Source organism: Ursus arctos, unplaced genomic scaffold (genome assembly GCF_023065955.2).
Source record: "Ursus arctos isolate Adak ecotype North America unplaced genomic scaffold, UrsArc2.0 scaffold_2, whole genome shotgun sequence".
NCBI classification, from domain to species: domain Eukaryota; kingdom Metazoa; phylum Chordata; class Mammalia; order Carnivora; family Ursidae; genus Ursus; species Ursus arctos.
In genome coordinates, this window is record NW_026622874.1 from 17,660,444 (window position 1) to 17,681,858 (window position 21,415).

General features: G+C 49.2%; 1 protein-coding gene across 1 annotated transcript in view; it reads left to right on the plus strand.

Moving 5' to 3' along the window:
- Window positions 1-20,964, plus strand: part of BRINP2 (BMP/retinoic acid inducible neural specific 2) — a 102,888-nt gene extending 81,924 nt beyond the window's left edge. The window contains exons 4-8 of the mRNA XM_026509291.4: window positions 233-441; window positions 11,955-12,060; window positions 14,654-14,890; window positions 17,682-17,904; window positions 19,492-20,964. Coding sequence (XP_026365076.3) covers window positions 233-441; window positions 11,955-12,060; window positions 14,654-14,890; window positions 17,682-17,904; window positions 19,492-20,608 — 1,892 coding nt within the window. The 3' untranslated portion in view covers window positions 20,609-20,964. The remainder of the gene's footprint in view (window positions 1-232; window positions 442-11,954; window positions 12,061-14,653; window positions 14,891-17,681; window positions 17,905-19,491) is intronic.
- Window positions 20,965-21,415: the final 451 nt, after the last annotated feature.

Genomic DNA, 21,415 nt, shown 5'->3' on the forward strand with positions numbered 1-21,415 from the left:
TATGGGATAAAGAATGAAGGAAAGGGAGGAGGGCCTCTTGGGCAGTGACACCTGTTACCTTGCGCACTGTCTGATGAGACTGTTCTAGAGACAGCGATGGGGAAGAGATCGTCAGCAGGGGCAAGAGACTCCTTCTGAGCTCCGACTATTCTGGCCAAGAGTTTCATGTTCTAATTGGTAGGGGATTAGGGAGCTGAAGGCCTCACCAATGAACCCATGTTGTTTGCAACAGGAGAAGAGTCCCTGACCATTTTTGTGGACAAACGAAAACTGAGCCGCAAGACAGAGACAGCAGGAAGTGCTCCTGTAGTTGGGGGCAGTGGAAACAGCTCTGCCGTGTCCCTGGAGACCCTGCACCAGCTGGCAGCCTCCTACTTCATCGACAGAGAGAGCACACTGAGGCGGCTGCACCATATCCAGATAGCCACAGGGGCCATCAAGGTAACAGCCTGCGAAGTACTGGGAGAGGGAGGGACATAGGCAGAGAGAAACCAAAGGGGAGGCTAGAGTCTTATCCAGCTCCAAGTCAGCCAGGCCTGACTGATGGACGTGGGAAAGAAGCTTTCTGACACAGGCACAACCAGCTCTAAAATGTGGCGCGGGTCATAGTTTCTACTCTGAGGCAGTCTCTAGTCAACAGACTGTTGTGAAGGGTAGACAAGGTCCTTATTCTGCAGAGATTACATTCCGGTGAGGGATGAGGATATTAAACAAGTATAAAAACAAAGTAATTTTAGATAAGGATACAAAGAAAACACAGAGTCATAGGTACAGATTTCCTAGGGTCAGAGAAGGGAGCAGCTAGTATTAGCCGGATTGGTCCAGGGAGGTCACTTTGGGTTTAGACTTTGAGGCTGACATGTGAATGATCTGAAGGAAGAATATTCAGAAAGCAAGAACAATAAGTGCTAAGGCCCTGGGGCACGAACCAGATTGGTGCCTTAAAACACAGAGAAGACTGCTGTGACTGCAGTAAGGTGAACAGGAAGACACTGGTACTAAATGGGGTTCAGAAGTAGACTGGAACCAGATTACATGTCCGTGATATGGAATTCTAATATGTCAAAGTGCAATGAAAAACAACCAGAGAGTTCTAAGTGGAGGAGTGATATGATCTCATGCATGTTGGAAAATGATCAAAAGTTACTATAACATTAATAATCATAACCTCCATCCCATTTTCTCTACTTATGTCTAGGAAATTTCTAGGAAAGTTCATATGGTTTTGGAGAAGGGAAGACCAATGAGAACACTTGAGAATGCTGGATTATTTTATTCTAAATATAAAGTGAAGGTGGCAAATGGTGGTCAGTCTTGTATTATATGTTTCTTTCATCACACCCAAAGTTTGAAAGAAGTTTTGTTCACTTATGTATTCATTCAGTAGATATTTATTGAACACCTGTTATGTGTCATGCACTTCTCTGGCTACTGAGAATCCCAGAGTGAACAAAACATATAAAGTCCCTGCCCTCATGAAGTTTAAATTCTAGTGATGGAGACATCATGAATTAAATATATAATGTCAGGTGGGATTAATGATAAGAAGAAATGGAGCCAGGGAAGAGGAAAGAGAGTGATGGGGACATGGCACTTTAGGGAAGACCTGTTTGAAGAAATGCCATTTAAGCAGAGTTCTGAATGAAGGGAAGGAGGGGGCCACATGCGTATCTTGAGTGAGAGCATGTGCAATTGCCCCAAAGTGGGAGTGTGCGTGTTATGGTCCAGAAACACTGTGTCATATAGCTGGAGTGCAGTCAAAAGAGGGGTGAAGTGGGAGATGAGCCTACACAGAAAATTTTCTCCCCCCCCTCGCCCCGTGGTAGATTGTCTGAGACAGAGGTCAATAAAGGATGTTAAGATCATGAGGGCATTACTGATTAGGGAAGAGAAGAGAAAGAGGGATCACGGAGACTGATGCAGTGCTCAAGGGAAGAAACAATGGTGGCCTGCTCAGACAAAGCTAGCTGTAGCAGAGGTAGTGAGAAGTTGGCAGATGAAGGATATATTTTGATGGTAGAGCCTCCAGGATTGGCTAATAAATTAGAAGAAAGGAATCAAGATTAACTGCAAGATTTTTGGCATGAGCCACCAGATGAAGAGTGATTCCATTTACCGAGAAGGACAATGCTGGGGGACGTGCCAATCTGAAAGAAGCAGATCAAGAGCTTGGTTGTAGACGCATTGAATTTGACATTCCTATTAGACATCCAAGTAGAGATATCTAACAAGCCGTTGGATAGAAACACTAGGATTTCAAGAGAAAGGTCATGATTGGAGATATAAATTTGGCATACAACGACATACATATGTGTAGTTGGTATTTAATACTATGGGAAAGGATGAGAGGAGATCAGTTGAGGAGTGAATGTAGCCAGTAAAGCAGCTCCAGGGCCGAGTTGTACAGCACATCAATATTGAGAAATGGAGAAGAGGAGGAGGATCCAGCAGAGGCGGCTGAGACCAGGCAGAAAAGTATGCAGAGAACCGAAATCATATCACAAGACCGTGTGAAGCAAGTGTTTCACAAAAGAAGGAGCAGACGACTGTGTTAGGTGCTGTTGACCAGAGAATGGACCTTCAATCTGGCAATTTGGAGGTACGAGCAACCTAGATAAGAGTGGTTTCAGTGACATGACAGGGACAAAAGGCTGAGTATAGCAGGTTCAAGAGAGAAAGCAAAGTGAGGAATCAGAAGAGTAGAGACAATTCTTTAAGGGTTTTGCTGTAAAGGCAAACAGAAAAAATGGGTGATAGCTGAAGAGTGGTGGAAGGTCAAGAGACACGGAGATTTTGTTTTCAAGATGGGAGCTATTCGAATCTTGGCATATTGATTGAAATGATTCAGGAGAAAAGGAGAAAATGATGATGCAGGAGTGACAGGAGGCAATTGCAAGAGCAATTGGGTAGGTGGGAGAGGCTGATGTTCCATGGAGGGGTGGGTCTTACATAGGAGCATAAACATTCCATCCTTTGTAGCAGGAGGCATTCAGGTGCACAGGACACCATGCAGTAGGATGTAGACGTGATGGGAGGCGCGGATTTCCTCATCTGATGGATCCAGTTCCTTGTTGGCACAAGCCTTGGAGTCCTTGGCTAAAAGGAAGGAGAAGGAATTGTTGAGAAAAGAAGGTAGGAAATGGTTTCAGAAGGTAGGAGTTAGGTGTTTCAACTACTAGATAAATGCTTGTTGGGCAGCCTTTAGGGCCCATTTGAGACCCATGGTCATAATTATAATGTGGGACCAGTCAGCATAGCTGTGAGTTTTATCAGCTACATTTGGCACTTCAAGTACAGGCAGGCATGGAGTAGGTGGAGAATTGGATTGAACAAAGAAGTGTGTGTGTGTGTGTTTCTGTGTACAAGATGAAAGAAAGAAGAAGCAGGAAAATTGAGAGTATACACAAAGCAGTGATTATAGTGATGAACCAAGGGGTTTGAGACCATTAAGGGATGATGGTAGAAGGTAAAAAGTTGGAAAGTTGGTTAGGTCAAAAGATTGGAAGTAGGTTTGATGACTCATTAGAGGGAAGAGACCTCTTCTAGAAGCTAGAAGAGGAAGTGCAAGTGTGTGATGTTTAATATTAAGATTAGAGTGAGAGTGCTATTAGAAAAAACAAAAGAAAAGAAAAAAAGGGTTCTGGACATGGCCATGAGTGTGGATGGCTAAGATGGGGCTGGAGGCCAAGATTAGGAGGAGGTGAGAAGGCTGGAGAACTGAGAACTAAAGGGTTTTCTATGGATGCTGAGGTCAACAGGAATGATACAGAGACAGTGGTAAGCAAGCTTAATACTGGAAAACCTGAACATGTCAAGGGGACTAACAAGAAAAACAGACAACACGGAGGGATCATGGGTGATAGAGTCCTGATGGTTCTGGCTTCAAAGGAGGCAGAGATGGCTCGAGAGGAAGGAGGAACAGTGTTCAGGATAGCACAGTGGCAGACCCCCCTGGCTCCCTTGCCCAGCAGTGTGAGGTCTGCAAAAGCAGCGGCCACCACTAGAGAGGACTGCAAGGAAATCCCTGTCTTCAGCACCTGCTGGGCTGTGGCTAATGCAAAAGGATGAAGCAGACTCTTGAGAAGAGATCAATAGATCTCTTCTATAGATCTCTATAGATCAATAGATCTATAGAAGACTGATAATGAGACTGAGAGAGCAAGATGGAAGTTACCTGAAGAGAAGAGGTCAGATCAGGGGATGTACAGTGTCTGGAGTGAGAGTCTGAGACAGGACAATGACTGAAGTTAACAGGGACTTAGGGTACATTTGGGAGGCTGGTCTCCTAGGCAGCTTTAAATGGTGAAAGAAGACTATTAGTAGCATAGACTGGGTTTGACCAAGAAGCTAGAACTCTGGGGAAGCCCCTTTCCCCTTCAGTCCTGTAGTGAGTGGGCTGTGTGGAAGGTGGAGAAGAATTGATCTTGTCTAGAAATGAAAGGTAGGTCTGGATCAGCAACTCAAAGTTCCCATTAATGTTCCTCCTATCCTTTGACCCGACCAACTTTTCACTTTCTATCATGGCCTCATTTGCCTGTTTGCCTAACTTAGACTCCATGGTCCATCATTATAATCACTGCATTGGATATATTTTCAACTTGCCCTTTGCTGCCTCCTCATGCGCCTGCCATCCCCTTAATTCAGGAGCTGATCAACGCTTGCCTGATATTCTTGCATTACCTTTTAAACTAGCTCTTCTCCCTGATTCACGCTCTCTGCTGCTTGCATAAATGCAGATCATCATGTACCATCCCCCTGCTTAAACCACGGCACCCCAGCCATGGTGGCAGTGTGATGCAATGGAAAGAACGTAGGATCGCACCCAAGAGTCTTTGCTGTGCCACTGCTCATGGCGGGCTAGGAGCAACTTACCAAACTACTCTGAGCTTTGGTTTTCTCACCCTTAAAACTGTTGAATGATTAGAATATTTTTTGCCTTGATGGATTTCTGTGAGGATCAAATAAGAAAATATAGAATGCAGGAGCCACAGCACAATTGGAGCTTGAAAAAGAATAATTCCTCTTCTTAACAAAACCATAAGGCCATTGAAGATCCATTGCTACTGTTCTTTTGTCTCTTTTCCACCTATTTTCCACCTCAGCCCTTCACTTACCATTTCTATCATGTAACCCAGTCCTATTTAACGAGTTATCCTTATTCAAATATACTCACATCTCTGGTACCTGCTGTTGGTTTTGCTTGTCTGTTTACCTAAGTGTCTTTCTTCACCCTTCTTGGCTCATGTCAAAAAGGTTACTCCTTTGTCAAGCTTTTTCTGACTCCCAAGGTAGTTAAATGCCCTTCTTCCATGTCTCAAGCATGTGCCTCTTTTATAGGGCTCATCATTTGAACTATAACTGCTAGCTAACATGATGACCTCTGAGACTCTGAGGTCCTTGTGGGAGAGACTGGGTCTTATTCATCTTTGGTTCCCAGTGAGAGTACAGAGCATGCCACATATGGGTAACGAGTAAAGGTTTGTAGACTGACTGACTGACTGAATGAGTCACTGACCCTGTTTTCCACATAGGTTAGTTTCTTCTCAGTGTATGTAGAAGGGTGTGTACAAGGGGCATGCTTAGCTGAAAGAAACAAAGCTCTTCAAGGTTACTTGAGCATAAAGGTGGTTTATCAAGAGGACTGTCGGGAAGACTATCAGAGATTTCCAAGGATAAGACACTAAATGCCTTCCAGACACATGGGTCTTGTTAAAAGGACGGTGAGACACCCAGGTTACAGTCTCTGTTTCTTGTTGGAACACATGCCATCTGTTTTCTTCATCTGCTTCATCTTCCAGCTTCTCTTGTTCAAGTTCTTTGTTTATTCTAGACTTTTCTGTACACCAATGACTCCAGCTTACATTTGGCTGTGCCTTGCTCTGGAGCTGACTCTGGCCCACACTGAACACTATCTCTCTGTTTGCTCTTAGCCAGTGCCATCAGGGCAGGGACCACTCTTTTTCATTGCTGTAGTCTCCATTCCTGGCACATAATAATTGCTTGATAGTTATTTATTCTGAATTTTAAGGATGTCCACCATCACCCTTTAAATTTTTTCTTTCAGTATCACAGCTCTAAATTCCCTGGAGGAAAAAATCTGGTTCGAGGTCCACTTTAGTCTAATGCAAAGAGTCTAATACATAGTCTCAAATAAGGCTTACTGGACTCATCTCTTTGGCAAAGCTGCAAGTGGTAGAGTGAGAGATGGGAAGGCACCCAAAATGGATGCACTTTCCAGAACTAGAGCCACTGCCCGTCTCTGCAAAAGTGGGGCCACCATCCTTGGAAGACTCCTTTTGGAATTCCTCCAATCACACATGGAATGTGAGATGATAATTCATCCTCCATGGGATCAATCAGCCTGGATTTTCTCTCTTGAGGAGTGCAATTTGCTCTCCCAATGGGATGCAATTCAGAAAACAAGGATCATATAGTGTTTTCTCCTAATACCATTCCTCTAGGTCCTCATCCTCACATAGCCTAGCGAGGTCTGGAGAACCACATACCTGTCCAAGAACACACTGCTAACCAAGGACCAAAGGGAGGTCTTGGCGCCCTATCCCACCACTCTGCTCAACTGATAGGGTTGACCCGTCCATTCTGTCCTGACTGTAAAGTGTTTCACCAGAGCCATTTCTTTGCTCTAACATACTTTTCCAGATCCATAGAGCAGGGGCCAGTAGGCTGGATGCATCTCTGCTAGCTAACACTCCCTCGTTGGTGCTGCAGCCCCTGCCACACACTTGCCTCTACTGAACATGCCTTTGCAATAACAGTAGAGCTGGCTTCCAGCATCGTCATGACTCTGAATCGAGGTGGGTGGCATGAGGGGTCCTGCTCACTTGCTCAGCCTTGGTGAAGGAAAAATCCTCCAGAATATCTGCCTCTTATTTCTCTAAGCAGGTGTGCTCTTACTTTCTACCCCTTGTTAACCACTTGTTTTCACCAACATGGAGAGGGAGGCATTCTGGCCCCTTTTGTTTATCTGACACATTCCTCTGGGACCCTGCTGAACATCCCACTCGGTTGCAAGGTTGGCCCTGATCAGTACATAGCTCCATTACAGGATTTGTCACGTTACACTGAAGCTGTTGACATCCCCAGTGCCACCTCCCCATGCCCACAGGTGTGGCAGGAGAGTTTAGAGCAGGAGGGACGCTGCAGCGTGCACGCGGTTCCGGGTCCCTTCGTGGTGGCTGGCATATACTGAGACACTCAATAAAATGCTTGATAGGTGAAGGCAGGCTGCCCGGCTTAGAGGGAAACAAACTTGCTCGAGTGAGAAGACTTGGAATTGAGTTTCGGCCTTGGTGCTCACCATTTCTATGACCTTGAGAAGTCCATGAACTCCAGGATATGGAGTCACCAATGATTTGGCTCACTTGTAGCCAGGGCTTACATTCAGCTGATATGGCTATGCCAATTATTAGAATATTAAACCACTTCCATGACAGCTGGTAAACAGTTTTCGCTCTAACACTTGGGTGCCACCTTAACTGCCTTTATCCCTCCCCTGGAACCCCCAGATCTCCCCTTGATAGTAATCAAAGGGTGAATGGAGCTCAGGAAGCCTCCAGAACGCTGCTTTTGTACCACCGCTGGTACCTGTTCTGGTTAGTCCGCACATTGCAGTCTTACCTGCTGATAAATATTGTGAATACCCCCGGGTCTCTGCCATGGGGTTGGGGTGACACCCAGTGACATAGTTCACATGAAAACACTTTGCAAACTGTGAAGGGCTGAATATATATATGGTACCTCTCATCCATGAGCCCTGGGAAGGGGTCAGAGCTGTTAGCAGAGGGGCCTGTTTCTCAGCGGCAGCTTACCCTCTACTTAATCAAAGGTGGGGGAAGGACTTGGTTCGATATGTTCCAGAGCTTACTGAAAAGAGCCCACGTATAACTTGAGGTGGGCCCCAGGATGGCAAAAAGGAGTGGTTCTCACAAAGCATCCTTAAAAAGGCTTGTCTGAGTTCCTCAGCGCAGCAGCCCGGGATTCAATTTGCAGCTCTTTTAAGCACACACACCATCCGCTGTGCTCGCCCTGCCTGGCCCCGTCGCTCACAGTGAGAAGCCCATTTTAGTCACTCTCAGCTTCGCAGGTGTCTCCCTAGGTAGGATGAGAGCAGTGGGGGAGTGAAGGGCAAGGGGAGGAGAGCGGGCTCGCTGGAAGGACGGTTTGCACGATCTAGTATTTATGGAAAATTGGATGTGCTAATGAACCTGAGATCCATCAGGGCTTTCTGAAGGCAGGACGGTCTCTGTCAACAGACCAATTAGCACACAATTATTTTCCCTTTCTGAAAGCTTATCTGAGATGCTCTTTGAATGTGTGCGCCTGAGTGAACGGCACTTTCCATTACCTCTATGGGCCCTTTTTGTAATCTGCCAAAGCTGTCTGCCTCTGCTACTGAGAAAGCACAGGGTTCTCTCGACTCACCCTCCAGAGACTCTGGGACTCTCATCACTTGGGGGAAGGGGCCTTCAGGCATCCTGCTTATCAAGCCAGTGCCCAGGCAATATCTGTAAGAGGACCTTCTCCAGGTCCTGTTTTTCTTCTCATCTCCTTATATCCCTAAGAAGGACAGAGGTGGCTCAAAGCAGAACGGCAGCGGAGAGAGCCCTGACTTTGGGATCTGGCGTATCTGAGTGAGCCTTCCTCATTCTCGGAGATCTGGCTTGGCTCCTTCCCTCTACAGAAATAAGCATGGGGATCATAGTCTTTGTCTCTTCCTCGTTCCTGTCCTCATGCCACAATTAACAAAGGGAAGCTACCCACATCCTCTCCATGACTTACCTAATTGATTGTCCCCTTGTGGAACTGACCTTTGGGAATAGCAAAGTCAAGGTCAGAAAACAGCATCAGAGCCAGCCTGGAATGCTGCATAAGATGGCGCTGGTGGTGGGGAAGCAGATGGATTGGTGGTATGTAGGTAGGGATTGTGGGGGCAGAAAGGAGAGGGGAGTGGCTGTTCCCTGTTCTCCTCCTTGGCGGGTCATGCTACTCCTCCATAAGGCACGTAGCTCCCTCCTGCCTGGACCCGATGCTGGTGAGCAACCGAGTCCAGGGTGGGTGGATGGAAAACCAGTGCAGAACTCAGTGACAGTGTGGTGGCCAGCTTACCTGGAGGCGGGGAAAGGCAAGTGTCCTAAATACCACACCCACCCACCATCTCACCCACCATTCCACACTGCCCTTCAGTCCATCCCACCCAGAAGAGCTGCGCTAGTCCTTGGCCATGGCTCCTCTTACAGGCACTTTTGCACCAGAGAGATGAAGACTTCACCTTGAAGGAAGCCTGGCCCTGCCTTCTCACTGCAGTGTGACCGCTAGCCCGTCACCCACTCACTCAATACAGAGCCATTGTTCAGCACGTAGTGCCCACCTGTGGAGGGAGGCAGGCCTGTGTGTAACAGCCCGAATGCGGGGATTATAGAAACATGTTTCTACTTGTCTGTAAACTCCTGATGGCGGTGACTGTGCCTTACTGACGGTGATGCTCCTTGCACAGTTGTAAAATGAATAAACAAGAGAGTGAAAGAATGTATGAATGAGTTGAATGAATCCTAGCCCTGCAGGTAACTAGATGTGTGGCCTTGAATAAGTCATGTCACCTATCTGGCCAAGGTCTCCTCATCTGTAATATTAGGATACTGTGGTCTCGAGTCTATACACTTTGTTTTGCCCAGTGTTCACATTCTGAACAGAGGGCAGATCACTGAACTGTTTTCGATGAACTGCTCTGTTTATACTTGTTTTTAGAAGTGATGTCATCCAGAGGGGTTTAACTAACTTTATTTTCTGCGGTCCTTTGACGCACCCTCACAGGAGACAGGAGGAACACTGACGAGACCGAGGATTCAAGCATTAAGACCCTGTTTTAGCTCCTCACAGCTCTGTGGCCTCGGGCACTGTAACTCTGTGAACCTTGGTTTCCTTCTTTGGAGAGTGATAGTAGTGAGACTTGTCTCAGAGTTTCTGTGAAGGTTAAATGGAATGACGTTGGAGGATGAACTTGCAACTGTAGAAAGATTGTTCCTGCCCCTGTCATGCTCTTGGTCCCATTCTTTATTCGGGCTGGGTTTGGCTGCTTTTCGTGCACTGTGGCTATGGCTGCGCCTTGGTCTTTGTCTGTAATCACCTCTTTTTCTCCTAATGCTCTCCTCCTTCTCTTCCATTCGTATTCATCGTTCATGCCTCACCTCCTCCACGAAGCCTTCTCAGCCTACTTTAAGTCATGAGGAGCTCTCCCGTCTCTCCCTACCGTATTTCTAGTCAGTATCAAATCATACTTCATTTAATTACTCTGTTCTGTGAGTATTTTTAAAGACTAAAAATACTAAATTCTCTTTAAAAATGTCATTTCTACTTTGCTCTTCACCTGGTGGCTTCCCCCGGTAACCTGCAGGGTGCTGGACATTTTCACCGCACACGTTTGAGCCTGTGTGTTGTAGCTCACGCTGGCCCTTCTCCTTGTGCTCAGAGTCCTTTCCTTCCCTTCTCTTCTTCTCTTTATTATCATTTATTTCATTTGACTTTTTATTTTATTTTAATTCCAGTGGTTAACATAGAGTGTTATATTACTTCCAGGTGTACAATATAGTGATTCAATAAGACTTCTTATCTCTAAGGACCAGCTCAGTTGAGTCTCGTCTGCGGCTGCCTCCCTCGTGTTCCCTTTGCTTGGAGCTCTGTTTTCCGCAGTGCGCTCGGACACGTGGCTTCTGCTCCACTTGGATGCGTCTCCGCCAGTTGCATGTGCACCTGCCTCCCCCACGGGGTGTAATTTCCTGGAGGACGCGGCACGTAACTTGGGCATCTCTCTGCTCACCTCTCCACCCCCCGAAGCCTGGAACATATTACGCGTGCTCTAAGTGATTGAGTATCTACTATGTGCTAGGTGCTGTGTTCATTGTTGTTGACGACACGGTGAACAAAATAAATATGAGCCCAGCCCCGTGGAGCCTTTAGTGTGTGGAGGACCCAGACTTGAACCTCATCCTTACGGAAAAGGTTGGAAAACTGCTACTTTCATGCCTGCTGCAGAGCACAGGTGCCTGGAGCCAGGAGAGAAGGTCAGAGGTATCAGGGCCGACTCCTTGAAGAACTCCAGGAAAGGCGCTCTACGAATGTTTGATGAATTGTGTGGAATTGAACAGTGGCTGCTCAATAAATACTCGTTGATTGGTTGATTGATTGTTGGCAAAGCTTTCGGAGATCCTGAGAAGAAAGGCCGCAGGTCCCCATCATTCTTATTAGGGAATTATTTCAGTGCATTTAAAGCACCCCATTTTTCATCTTATACTTTAAAAACATCAGGGAAAAACGGATAGGCCAACTTTATAATATTTTAAAATGATTCTGTGGTGTTTTGGAATATTACATGGCTATAAGAGTTTATGTATATTTAATATACTTATTAAAATATGCAGTAAGCCCATGGCTGATTTTCTCTAAGGACGTCTCAGTGCCGAGGTGGGACTTAAATGTTTAATACTAATAATAATACTCATAACTCATATTTCTCTAGTGCTTTTCATCTTCGGGATCCCTAAAGCCTGCGAGCACCACGTCGAGTGGATGCAGCTGGGCTCGCCAGCCGGCTGACAGCGTCCACATCTGGCCTCCTGTCTCCCTCTGGGGGTGGAAAAGGGGGGACTCAGGCTTAGAGGTCCAGCTTCCTCTGCCTACGTTGAATTTTCTCTTCCCAGAGGCAAATTCCCTTCAGCTCCCTCGGAAAGCCTCGCCTGTGTACAACCGGCCACTGGCCGCCTTCCCCCACCGATGCTCACTGTGTTAGAGCAAGGAAGGAAGGTGGCCTCATGCCCCCCGCGAAGGGAAACACATGCTCTCTTAGGCACCAGGGCCAGGACACGGACGTCTAGAGACGGAGGTGCACAGGGATGGTATCCACTTGGTATCTAAATGCACACTGTGCCTTCCTTCTTCAGGTCACGGAGACCAGGACCGGCCCTCTGGGCTGCAGCAACTACGACAACCTGGACTCGGTCAGCTCTGTCCTGGTACAGAGTCCGGAGAACAAAGTGCAGTTACTCGGTAAGCCGTCCTGTGATGGGATGGGTTGTCGGTACTTTTCACACCTGCTGAAAAGCTTGGATCACCGAGGAATAGGAAGAAGTCCTGGGTGCCTTGTTTGGCTAAACCCTTCCGAAGACCAGAACCACCAGGAGTTCTGGGACCTGTATGGAGCAACTTTCCTTCATTCTTTTGGGAGAATTTCTGACATGGTTTATCCTGCTCCCAAGACCATTGTTCATACCACTCAACACCCACATCCTCCCATGTGGTAGTCCTCCCCAAGACTCCTGTCACTATCCTATAGCAATACCACATCTATACCTTGGCCTAGTTTGATGATCACCTTTGTTGCCCAAAGACTCCTCTGCTGTGTCCTAAGGACTCACTGGGGAACAGCTAGCCTTTGCAGGGTGGTCATGGAGCCACCACCTCTAGCTCAGCTGAGAGCCAACTGTGGGGTCTTTGGCTACCCTGAGAGTGGTCCCCACTTTTCTGTGATTAGTCTGTCATCTCCCATGGGAGATCAAAGCCAGGAGAACAGTTTGAGAGGAACGGGAGCCCCCCACTGGAGACAGAACTGGACAAAACAGGCTTGCAAACAGGAAAGCAAAAAGATAGGGGGTGGCACAAGGCCTGGAGGCTGGAAGGTTAAGGGGAGGCTCCTGCTGCCTGTCCCCCAAGCATCCTGAGCAGGGCTATGCGAACTGATTCAGACAGAGCTGTTTGGCAATGGGAAAAGTTCATTTTTCTTAAGGCCTAACCGAATTGGACTCTGTTTAAGATATTATTGTCTTGGTATTATAAAATCAATAGCCCTCACCCAGGATCTACGATTACAAATTCCAGGCAACCTGAGCCAGATGCAGCCCATCAGCACTTTTGGAATCAAGGAATGTATAATAAAGGAGTAAAAGACTCCTTTCTTTAGAGCCACCTCATGCAATTAGCATCCCTCTTCTCCTGTGTCCCTCGATGGGCTGGGTTTGTGTCTGGAAATTAGCGATGAGTGAAGTTCGGAATGTCTGGTGGTTCATTTGGAATAGTTTATGCCATTTAATTTTATAGCCCATCACTCATGCAGACATTGCTCGGGGCACTTATTTTATAGCAATGGGAAATGTTATGGTGAGGAGGAGGGCGGGAGTGGGGGAGGTGAAGAGAAAGGACTTGGAAGGGCGTGTGCTGAAAGCGAGCGTGTGGACAGGGCGTGTGGGGTGGGCTGCTCAAGTGCCAGCTGTGGGCACAGCATCAAGAAAGGAGAATTTAGGGGCAGTTCAGAATAGGAGGCGGGTCTCTAACAAGAACAACGGACATCCACTGCTGCTGTAGTTCTAAGTTATGTTTTGAGGTCTGTTGAGACAAGGATCCATACTTTGGGCTCTCTGATTTCCCGCCAAGAACAAGGTCAGGGGCGTGACAGTGAAGCGCTGGCAGATGTTTGAGGAGAGGGCTGCTCGTCACATCCAGAAGTTCTTCTGTCTCTCACCCTCCCGGCACAGTCTCTCACAATGTCCCTCCTGGGCGAGCCTCTTGCAGGTCTGACCTCGAACCTGGCCCAGGTTGCCTCTGAAGGCTTGCCTGTCCTTCATTCATCCCTCGATATGCTTCCAACAGCCACCCCATGGGGCTTGAAGCTGAATCGGGAGTATGTTCTGCTACTGGTAAACCAATATCCACCACAGATGGGTAGGAAAACTGAAGCTTGGAGCAATTTAGTGGATTATGTCCAAGATCAGAGGCAGCTAATTAGAAAAGAGAGCTGAGAGCCACCATACCTGCCCAGGCTTGACTGAACTTAGGATGCCTCCCACCACCTAACTTTCAGATCTCCTTAAGAGTTAAAGCGTATTGAGACAAGCAGCCAGTCCCAGCGACGCGGTATGACCTGATGGTACCAGGGGCAGGGTCTGACACCAAGCCAACTTCACTAGCACTGTGACTTGGGCGGGTCACTGTGGCCACTGGGCTCAGACTTCCTCACCTAGATGAGCCTCAGTAGGCCCAGAACATTACTTGTGGTCACGTATGCAAAGTACTTGGTGTGGTGCCCGGACGTTACGCACCAGCAGCACCTGTCCCACTTCCTAACTAGAGCAGCGTCCTTGGTCATCAGGGCTGGGAGGGGGGGTCAGCATAACATCTTACGGTGTGGGCTGCTCAGCTCAGTGAAGCCAGAACCAGGATGGCTATCGGAAACAGAGCGAAAAGCCCACAGAGCCTTGATTCCTCCCCCATGAGGGCCGTAAGCTATTCTTGCATCTGAAACATCTTCCCGTTTCCATCCTAGAAACGCTGATGCATAGCCAATAAGGCCATTCATATGATATGCCTGCTGTCAATTTGGCTGATGGGAGGGGTTCAGCTAAGCCTTGGGCTTCGCTGCCCCTCATCTGCATTTTCAGATACCCCCCCCCCCCGCCCCGTCACGGGGGCCGCGTGACCCTTTTACCCAACCAGCTCCACAGGGTCAGGCTCTGGGGTGACCGACCATTCTTGGGCCCAGAAGGCACAAGTTTGCAGAACCCCAGCTGGGTATCCTGCAGCCCTGAGTGTGGGCAACCGAGTCCCCACCGGGCCCACCCTGCAGCTCCCCGACGTGTCCTTTCCCTAGGCCTGCAGGTGCTGCTGCCCGAGCACCTGCGCGAGCGCTTTGTGGCGGCCGCTCTCAGCTACATCACGTGCAGCTCGGAGGGCGAGCTCGTCTGCAGGGGGAGTGACTGCTGGTGCAAGTGCAGCCCCGCCTTCCCGGAATGCAACTGTCCCGACGCGGACATCCAGGCCGTGGAGGACAGCCTGCTGCAGATCCAGGACTCCTGGGTGACCCACAACCGGCAGTTTGAGGAGTCAGGTGAGCAGCTGGCTGGCCCACATTTCCTCCCGGTCCGTGGGGAGTGGCTGGGAGGTGCAGGACTAGAATATGGGGAACTCGGTGCGGATCCTGGCTCACCCACTTCCTGTGTCCCTGACCCCTAGCAGGTTGTCTCACCACCTCAAGTCTCGAGTGGTTATCTTTTGCTGTCGATGCAAAGGGACAGAATCCCTACCAAAAAGATGCGTTTTAAGGACTTAGTAAGTTCAGGTGAATATATTTGAGGGCATAGGCCTTGCCTGCACATAAGGTACCCAAGGAATATTTGTTGAATGAATGAAACACATAGACTAGTTCAGGAGGCACCCAGTGCATGCTGGTTATGCTTGCTGCGGGTATAGCCAGTATCAATGTTACCTTGAGATCTAGATTCAGGACTTGGTTTTGAGTCCTTGCTCTGGGTATGCTTTGAATGTTGTGCCCCCCAAAATTCATATGTTGAAAATATAATGCCCGGAGAGGTGGGGCCTTTGGGAAGTGATGAGTGATTAGTGCTCTTATAAAAGAGGCCCCAGAAAGATCCCTCTCCCCTCTGCCACGTGAAGACACAGCGAAGGGTTAGCCCTACGAGACCTGGAAGAGGGCTTCACCAGAACCTGACTGTGCTGGCGTCCTGATCTTGCACTCCCAGCTTCTTGAACTGTGAGAAATAAATTCCTGTTGTTTATCGGCCAGTCAGTGTGTGGCATTTTCTGAGCGCAGCCCCCAAAGACTAAGACACTCTGCTACTGACCGGTTTTATGACCTTGCGTCAGCCATACAGCTTCACGATACCCCCATTTCCTCATCTGTAAAAGAGGGAGAGTGATCATAACAGGTGGGTGGAAGGCTCATGTGGGGTAGTGTAGATAACATTAACGCATAAGTAACTCTGGTACATTCATTCATTTCAACACTAAGTGGGCGACAGTTATGTGGGTGTAGCTCAGAAACATGTTGGGTGAAACAAAACAAAATGAAAAAGGTTGTGTATTATATACACGCATTTTATCAATATAATAGTACCATAATAATATGTATTAAATATAAGGTGTATTTAGCACTATTTATATGATGCTTAAAAGCATACTAGCCAATACTTAATATTTTTGCAGATAGATATGTTTGCAGAAAACGTGAAGAAATATATGGTAATGATCAAACATCCAAGAGAGAAGTTTAGGGCCTTCGATTATATATTCTCTTTGCCTTATTTCTCAAAAACAAAACAGAAGACTGAAGCCAATATGGCAAAATGGCTAAATCTAGGTGGTGGGCACATGGGAGTTTATCCTGTTATTCCTGTGCTCTTTTGTGAGCTTAAATGTTTTATAAAAAGAAGTATGAGGGGCACCTGGGTAGCTCGGTGATTAAGCAACTGACTCTTGATTTCGGCTCAGGTCATGACCTCAGGGTCATGAAATGGAGCCCCATGTCGGGCTCTCTGCACTGGGCATGGAGCCTGCTTAAGATTCTCTCTCTGCCTCTCTCTGTCTCTTAAAAAAAACCAAAAAACTATGTACATGTTAGTCGTTAATGTCATCACTAGTATGATTCTCCAACCACTGGGGAAGGGGGAGAGAGGGATGAATAATCAGGTGCTTGAGAAATCAGAATGAGCCCAGGCCCTGGGCATTGTCACTTCAAGTCCCAGCCATGGCAGTTAGTTGCTAAGGAGAACATTCCAGTCCCCACAACCCCAGCGGCACTGGAGTTGTGATGGTGGGACATGTTCCGTGATGCTTACTGTGGGACATGACATTGGCTCTCACCACCATGAGTTATTTACCGCTAATGAGTAAACGAGGGCTATCTGGACCCCCACCAGGAGACAGTGGCTGCAGGTCCCAAGTAAAAGCAGATCTGATCATAAATTCAGCACACATGCTGTGCCCAGGAAGCTCCGAGAACTCAGAGAGCGTCAAGGTCGGCACCAAGGTCAGGGAGGCACCAAGAACCAGAGAGCATCTGGCTTCTGGATTAGCTACAGGAAAGAGTGGGAATCTGCCAAGAGCTGAAGCTTGAAAGAGACGAAGGGTGTTTCAGAGTCCGAGGGAAGGATGTGGACGGAAGAGGCTGGGCTCAGGGACTGGTAGTTTTCTTTTTTTTTTTTTTTTTTTAAAGATTTTATTTATTTATTCGACAGAGAGAGACAGCCAGCGAGAGAGGGAACACAAGCAGGGGGAGTGGGAGAGGAAGAAGCAGGCTCACAGCAGAGGAGCCTGATGTGGGACTCGATCCCATAACGCCGGGATCACGCCCTGAGCTGAAGGCAGACGATTAACCGCTGTGCCACCCAGGCGCCCCATGGGACTGGTAGTTTTCTAAGAAGCTTTCTGAGCTGGGCTCTCGGTCTCCCTGTGTCCACATTCGCCAGCTGTGCACTCTTCCCTTCGTGACTGCTTCCCATCTTCCCCAGGGCGTTCGTGGTGTGAGTGAAGAGGGCTAGCCTGTGGCCGTTGAGAATGATGTGTAAGGAGTTACAAAGGGAGAAGGTGGTGCATCCCAAGGTCATTGGCAAAAGCAGCACCTCTGGCCTGCCTGGCAGTGGCAGAAATCTGGTTTGAAATTCAGAAGCCTATTGGGGACAGGAAAGAGAGAAAAGAATCCTAAAACTATAGTTCATAGTATGTTAATTATTTTCCAAATAAAGCCGTTGAAAAAGAAATATGTAAAAGGACCTGGGAAAGCAGATGGGAAGCCTCCTTCCTCAGGCAGGGACTCGCCAGGGCTGCCCCTCCCAGGGTCTGCCTGACACCCCCCGAGCTCAGCTCTGTGTCTTGGCCCACAGAGGAATTCCAGGCCCTGCTGAAAAGGCTACCTGACGACAGGTTCCTGAACTCCACGGCCATCTCCCAGTTCTGGGCCATGGACACCAGCCTTCAGCACCGCTACCAGCAGCTGGGAGCCAGCCTGAAACTGCTGTTCAAGAAGACGCATCGGATGGTCCGCCGGCTCTTCAACCTCTGTAAGCGCTGCCACCGGCAGCCTCGCTTCCGCCTGCCCAAGGAGAGGTGAGCTCCCCGGCTGCCAGGGCCCGCGCCTGGTACCTTCCCCCAGAGCTGCTGAAGCCGGGGGGCCTCTGTCCAATGCGGGAGATCCGCAGTGGTGACCCACGGGAGGCCGTTGAGATCCTCCTGCTGTCTTCACTTCCTTGTGTGTCCTTCTTCATTACGACTCGCGTCTGAAGTGAGGGAGAGGAAACAGAGGCTAATTTTACTTCTATATAAATTATAGTGGATTCCCATGTTATTCTAATAATACTCCAATTCTCACTCATTTCTATTTTAAGGCATTTTTTTAGGCAAGAAAGGGGTGGAGTGGAAGCCCACACTCCGACTGCATCCGGTGAGAATGCACACATCGGGTTGCTTCAAGCAAGTGACTGCTCTCAGTCACAGGAGGAAAGGAAGGAGAGGCCCCGCCGCCCCGGGAGAGCGGGGCTGTGCGGTCGGAGACACTCACTCACCCACCCTTTTGTGTGCCCGTTTTTTCAACGAGTGCACACTGCGTATCCTCATTTTAAGCGGTGTGTGAGTGTGTGTGTGGGGGGTGGGTGGTATTTGTTCATTGGGAAGATCTAATAAATATACAGAAACATGAAACTATCAAATTCTAACTATGTGGCAGCCACTTAAATTCACGTTTGTGGAACATCAATCAGAGGCATGGTCTAGTAAAAAGCGAGAGCTGGAGACAAAAGCCACCTTGGAGAAGGAAGTCTTGGCCAGATGGTGTGGGAGAGATGGAAGTGGTGTGCAGGGCAGGGAGATGCGGCTCTCACCGAGGCGCTGGTAAAAAGGGAAGTGGAGTGGAGAGCTCAGACCAGCAGAGGCTCTTGAGAGGGGTTCCTATTTATTTTTTCAACAAATCACTCTGAAGTGCTTACCTGGCTTCTGCGAATATGCTGGCGAATCACGCAGCGTCCCTGTTCTCACGGCATCGGCAGAGAAGCCGTCTGTGAACATGGGAGCAATAAACAATCACATCCAATCCTGCTTCTTGCTGTGGATTCCGGAAGAACAGAGTTGCTAGAGAGCGACTGGGTGGTTCTTTTGGAAAGGGTGTCAGGGAAGACCTCTTTGAGGAGACATCAGAGGAGCGGAGATATAAATCTAAAGGGAGCCAGCCATAGGAGATTTCTGTTCTCAGTGGCAGAGTGACAAAGCAGAGGGAATAGAAAGGACAGGGACGGGGTAGTGGGAAAGAAACTGATGGGACGCGGGAAGGAGGGAGAGCCAGTTGGACAATCTTATCTAGAAGGCTGAAAACTACGGAAGGGGTTTGGGTGCAGAGGCTGTGGGGGATTTCTGTAGGCTGTGGCATAAGCGAAGGGGGGTACTGGGGAGGGATGAAGCTGGCTGCTTCGAGGCCAAGCTTGCTGTCGAGTGTTTGTGGGTTGATCCAGCAGACGCTGAGCTCTGGGCCTGACTCAGTCGTTCCAAAGTGGTGCAGTAGGGGGTTTCCATCCTTCAGAGAACTTGGGGCTTTTATCTTTCTCATTACCTTCCGTGCCTATCAGTCCATCTCCTCCTACCGTCAGGGGAGACGGCACTGTGCTTCCTATGACTCTTCATTCATTTCTACCTCCCTTCCCAAAGGTCCTTGTCCTACTGGTGGAACCGAGTCCAGTCCCTCCTCTACTGTGGAGAAAGCACCTTCCCTGGCACCTTCCTGGAACAGAGCCACAGCTGCACCTGCCCCTACGACCAGTCTTCCTGCCAGGGCCCCATCCCGTGTGCCCTGGGGGAAGGGCCCGCGTGCGCCCACTGTGCTCCGGACAACAGCACACGCTGCGGGGGCTGCAACCCAGGCTATGTGCTGGCCCAGGGCTTGTGCCGGCCCGAGGTGGCCGAGTCCCTGGAGAACTTTCTGGGGCTGGAGACAGACCTGCAGGACCTGGAGCTGAAGTACTTGCTGCAGAAGCGGGACAGCCGCATCGAGGTGCACTCCATCTTCATCAGCAACGACATGCGCCTGGGCAGCTGGTTTGACCCCTCCTGGCGGAAGCGCATGCTGCTCACGCTCAAGAGCAACAAGTACAAGCCGGGGCTGGTGCACGTGATGCTGGCCCTGTCCCTGCAAATCTGCCTCACCAAGAACAGCACGCTGGAGCCCGTCATGGCCATCTACGTCAATCCGTTTGGGGGCAGCCACTCGGAGAGCTGGTTCATGCCCGTGAGCGAGGGCACCTTCCCCGACTGGGAGAGGACTAACGTGGATGCGGCCGCCCAGTGCCAGAACTGGACTATCACGTTGGGCAACAGGTGGAAGACCTTCTTCGAGACAGTCCATGTTTACCTACGGAGCCGAATCAAGTCCCTGGACGACAGCTCCAATGAGACAATCTACTACGAGCCCCTGGAGATGACCGATCCCTCCAAGAACTTAGGATACATGAAAATCAACACCCTGCAGGTCTTTGGCTACAGCCTCCCCTTCGACCCTGATGCCATCCGGGACTTAATTCTCCAGTTAGACTACCCGTACACGCAAGGTTCCCAGGACTCCGCCCTCTTGCAGCTCATAGAGCTTAGGGACCGGGTAAACCAGCTTTCTCCACCCGGCAAAGTCCGGCTTGACCTTTTCTCCTGCTTGCTCCGGCATCGGCTCAAGCTGGCCAACAATGAGGTGGGCAGGATCCAGTCCTCCCTGAGGGCTTTCAATTCCAAGCTGCCAAACCCCGTGGAGTATGAGACAGGCAAGCTCTGTAGCTAACGGGGGCCCGCTCCAGTGCCGGGCAGGGAGGTGGTCCAGGGCGATCCGTGAATCTGGGGTGCAGAGATCATCCGAGCCCTCACCTTAGTGCCAACAGGGCTCTCCCTTGAGACTTGCAGCACCCAGCGGACGGGACCTCAGGGCTTGGACTGAAGCAGGCCAGAGAGAAAGGAACCGCCACTGCACACATGCACACACTCACCACATGCGTGCACGCACACACGCACACACTCTCACTCACACAGGGAGGCTATAACTCAGCAGCCTCAAATCTGTAAAGTCGGTGCTTTCAAGTGAACGCAGTTGAAGGAGAGGAGCCAAGGGAGAGATTAAGCAAAAGAACCAGCCAAACCATGAAAAAGTAGATCCTGAAAAGTGATTCTTAGCATTCAAGAAAGCAAGAGGGGCCACAGCGGTAGGAACAGGAGTTCCTCCCCCCACCTCCATGGAGTCACTTTTGTATCCTTTTTAACCCGATTTCTTAAAAATGGCGTTGTTTCGTGATGCCCCACGTTGGTTCTTACTTTTTGTATGCTGCCTCGTCTGCGCCCTCCCAGACACTGACTGCTTCTCAAGCCGGCTCCCCCGAGAAACTCAAGGTGACACCGACAGAGGACCGCAAGGGCAGGCAGGCAGGCTTGCTCTGCGCCCCACTCCTCCCTCCCTCCGGCCCCCTGGCTTCCTCAGCCTCCCCACTCTGCTCCATGTTCCCCTCGTGGTCCAGCTGGAGCTCCTCTTGCAACACACCCGTTCTGTCCAAGAGAGCAGCTCTGTCAAGTTAGAAAGAGACGATGTATAGGGAAATGT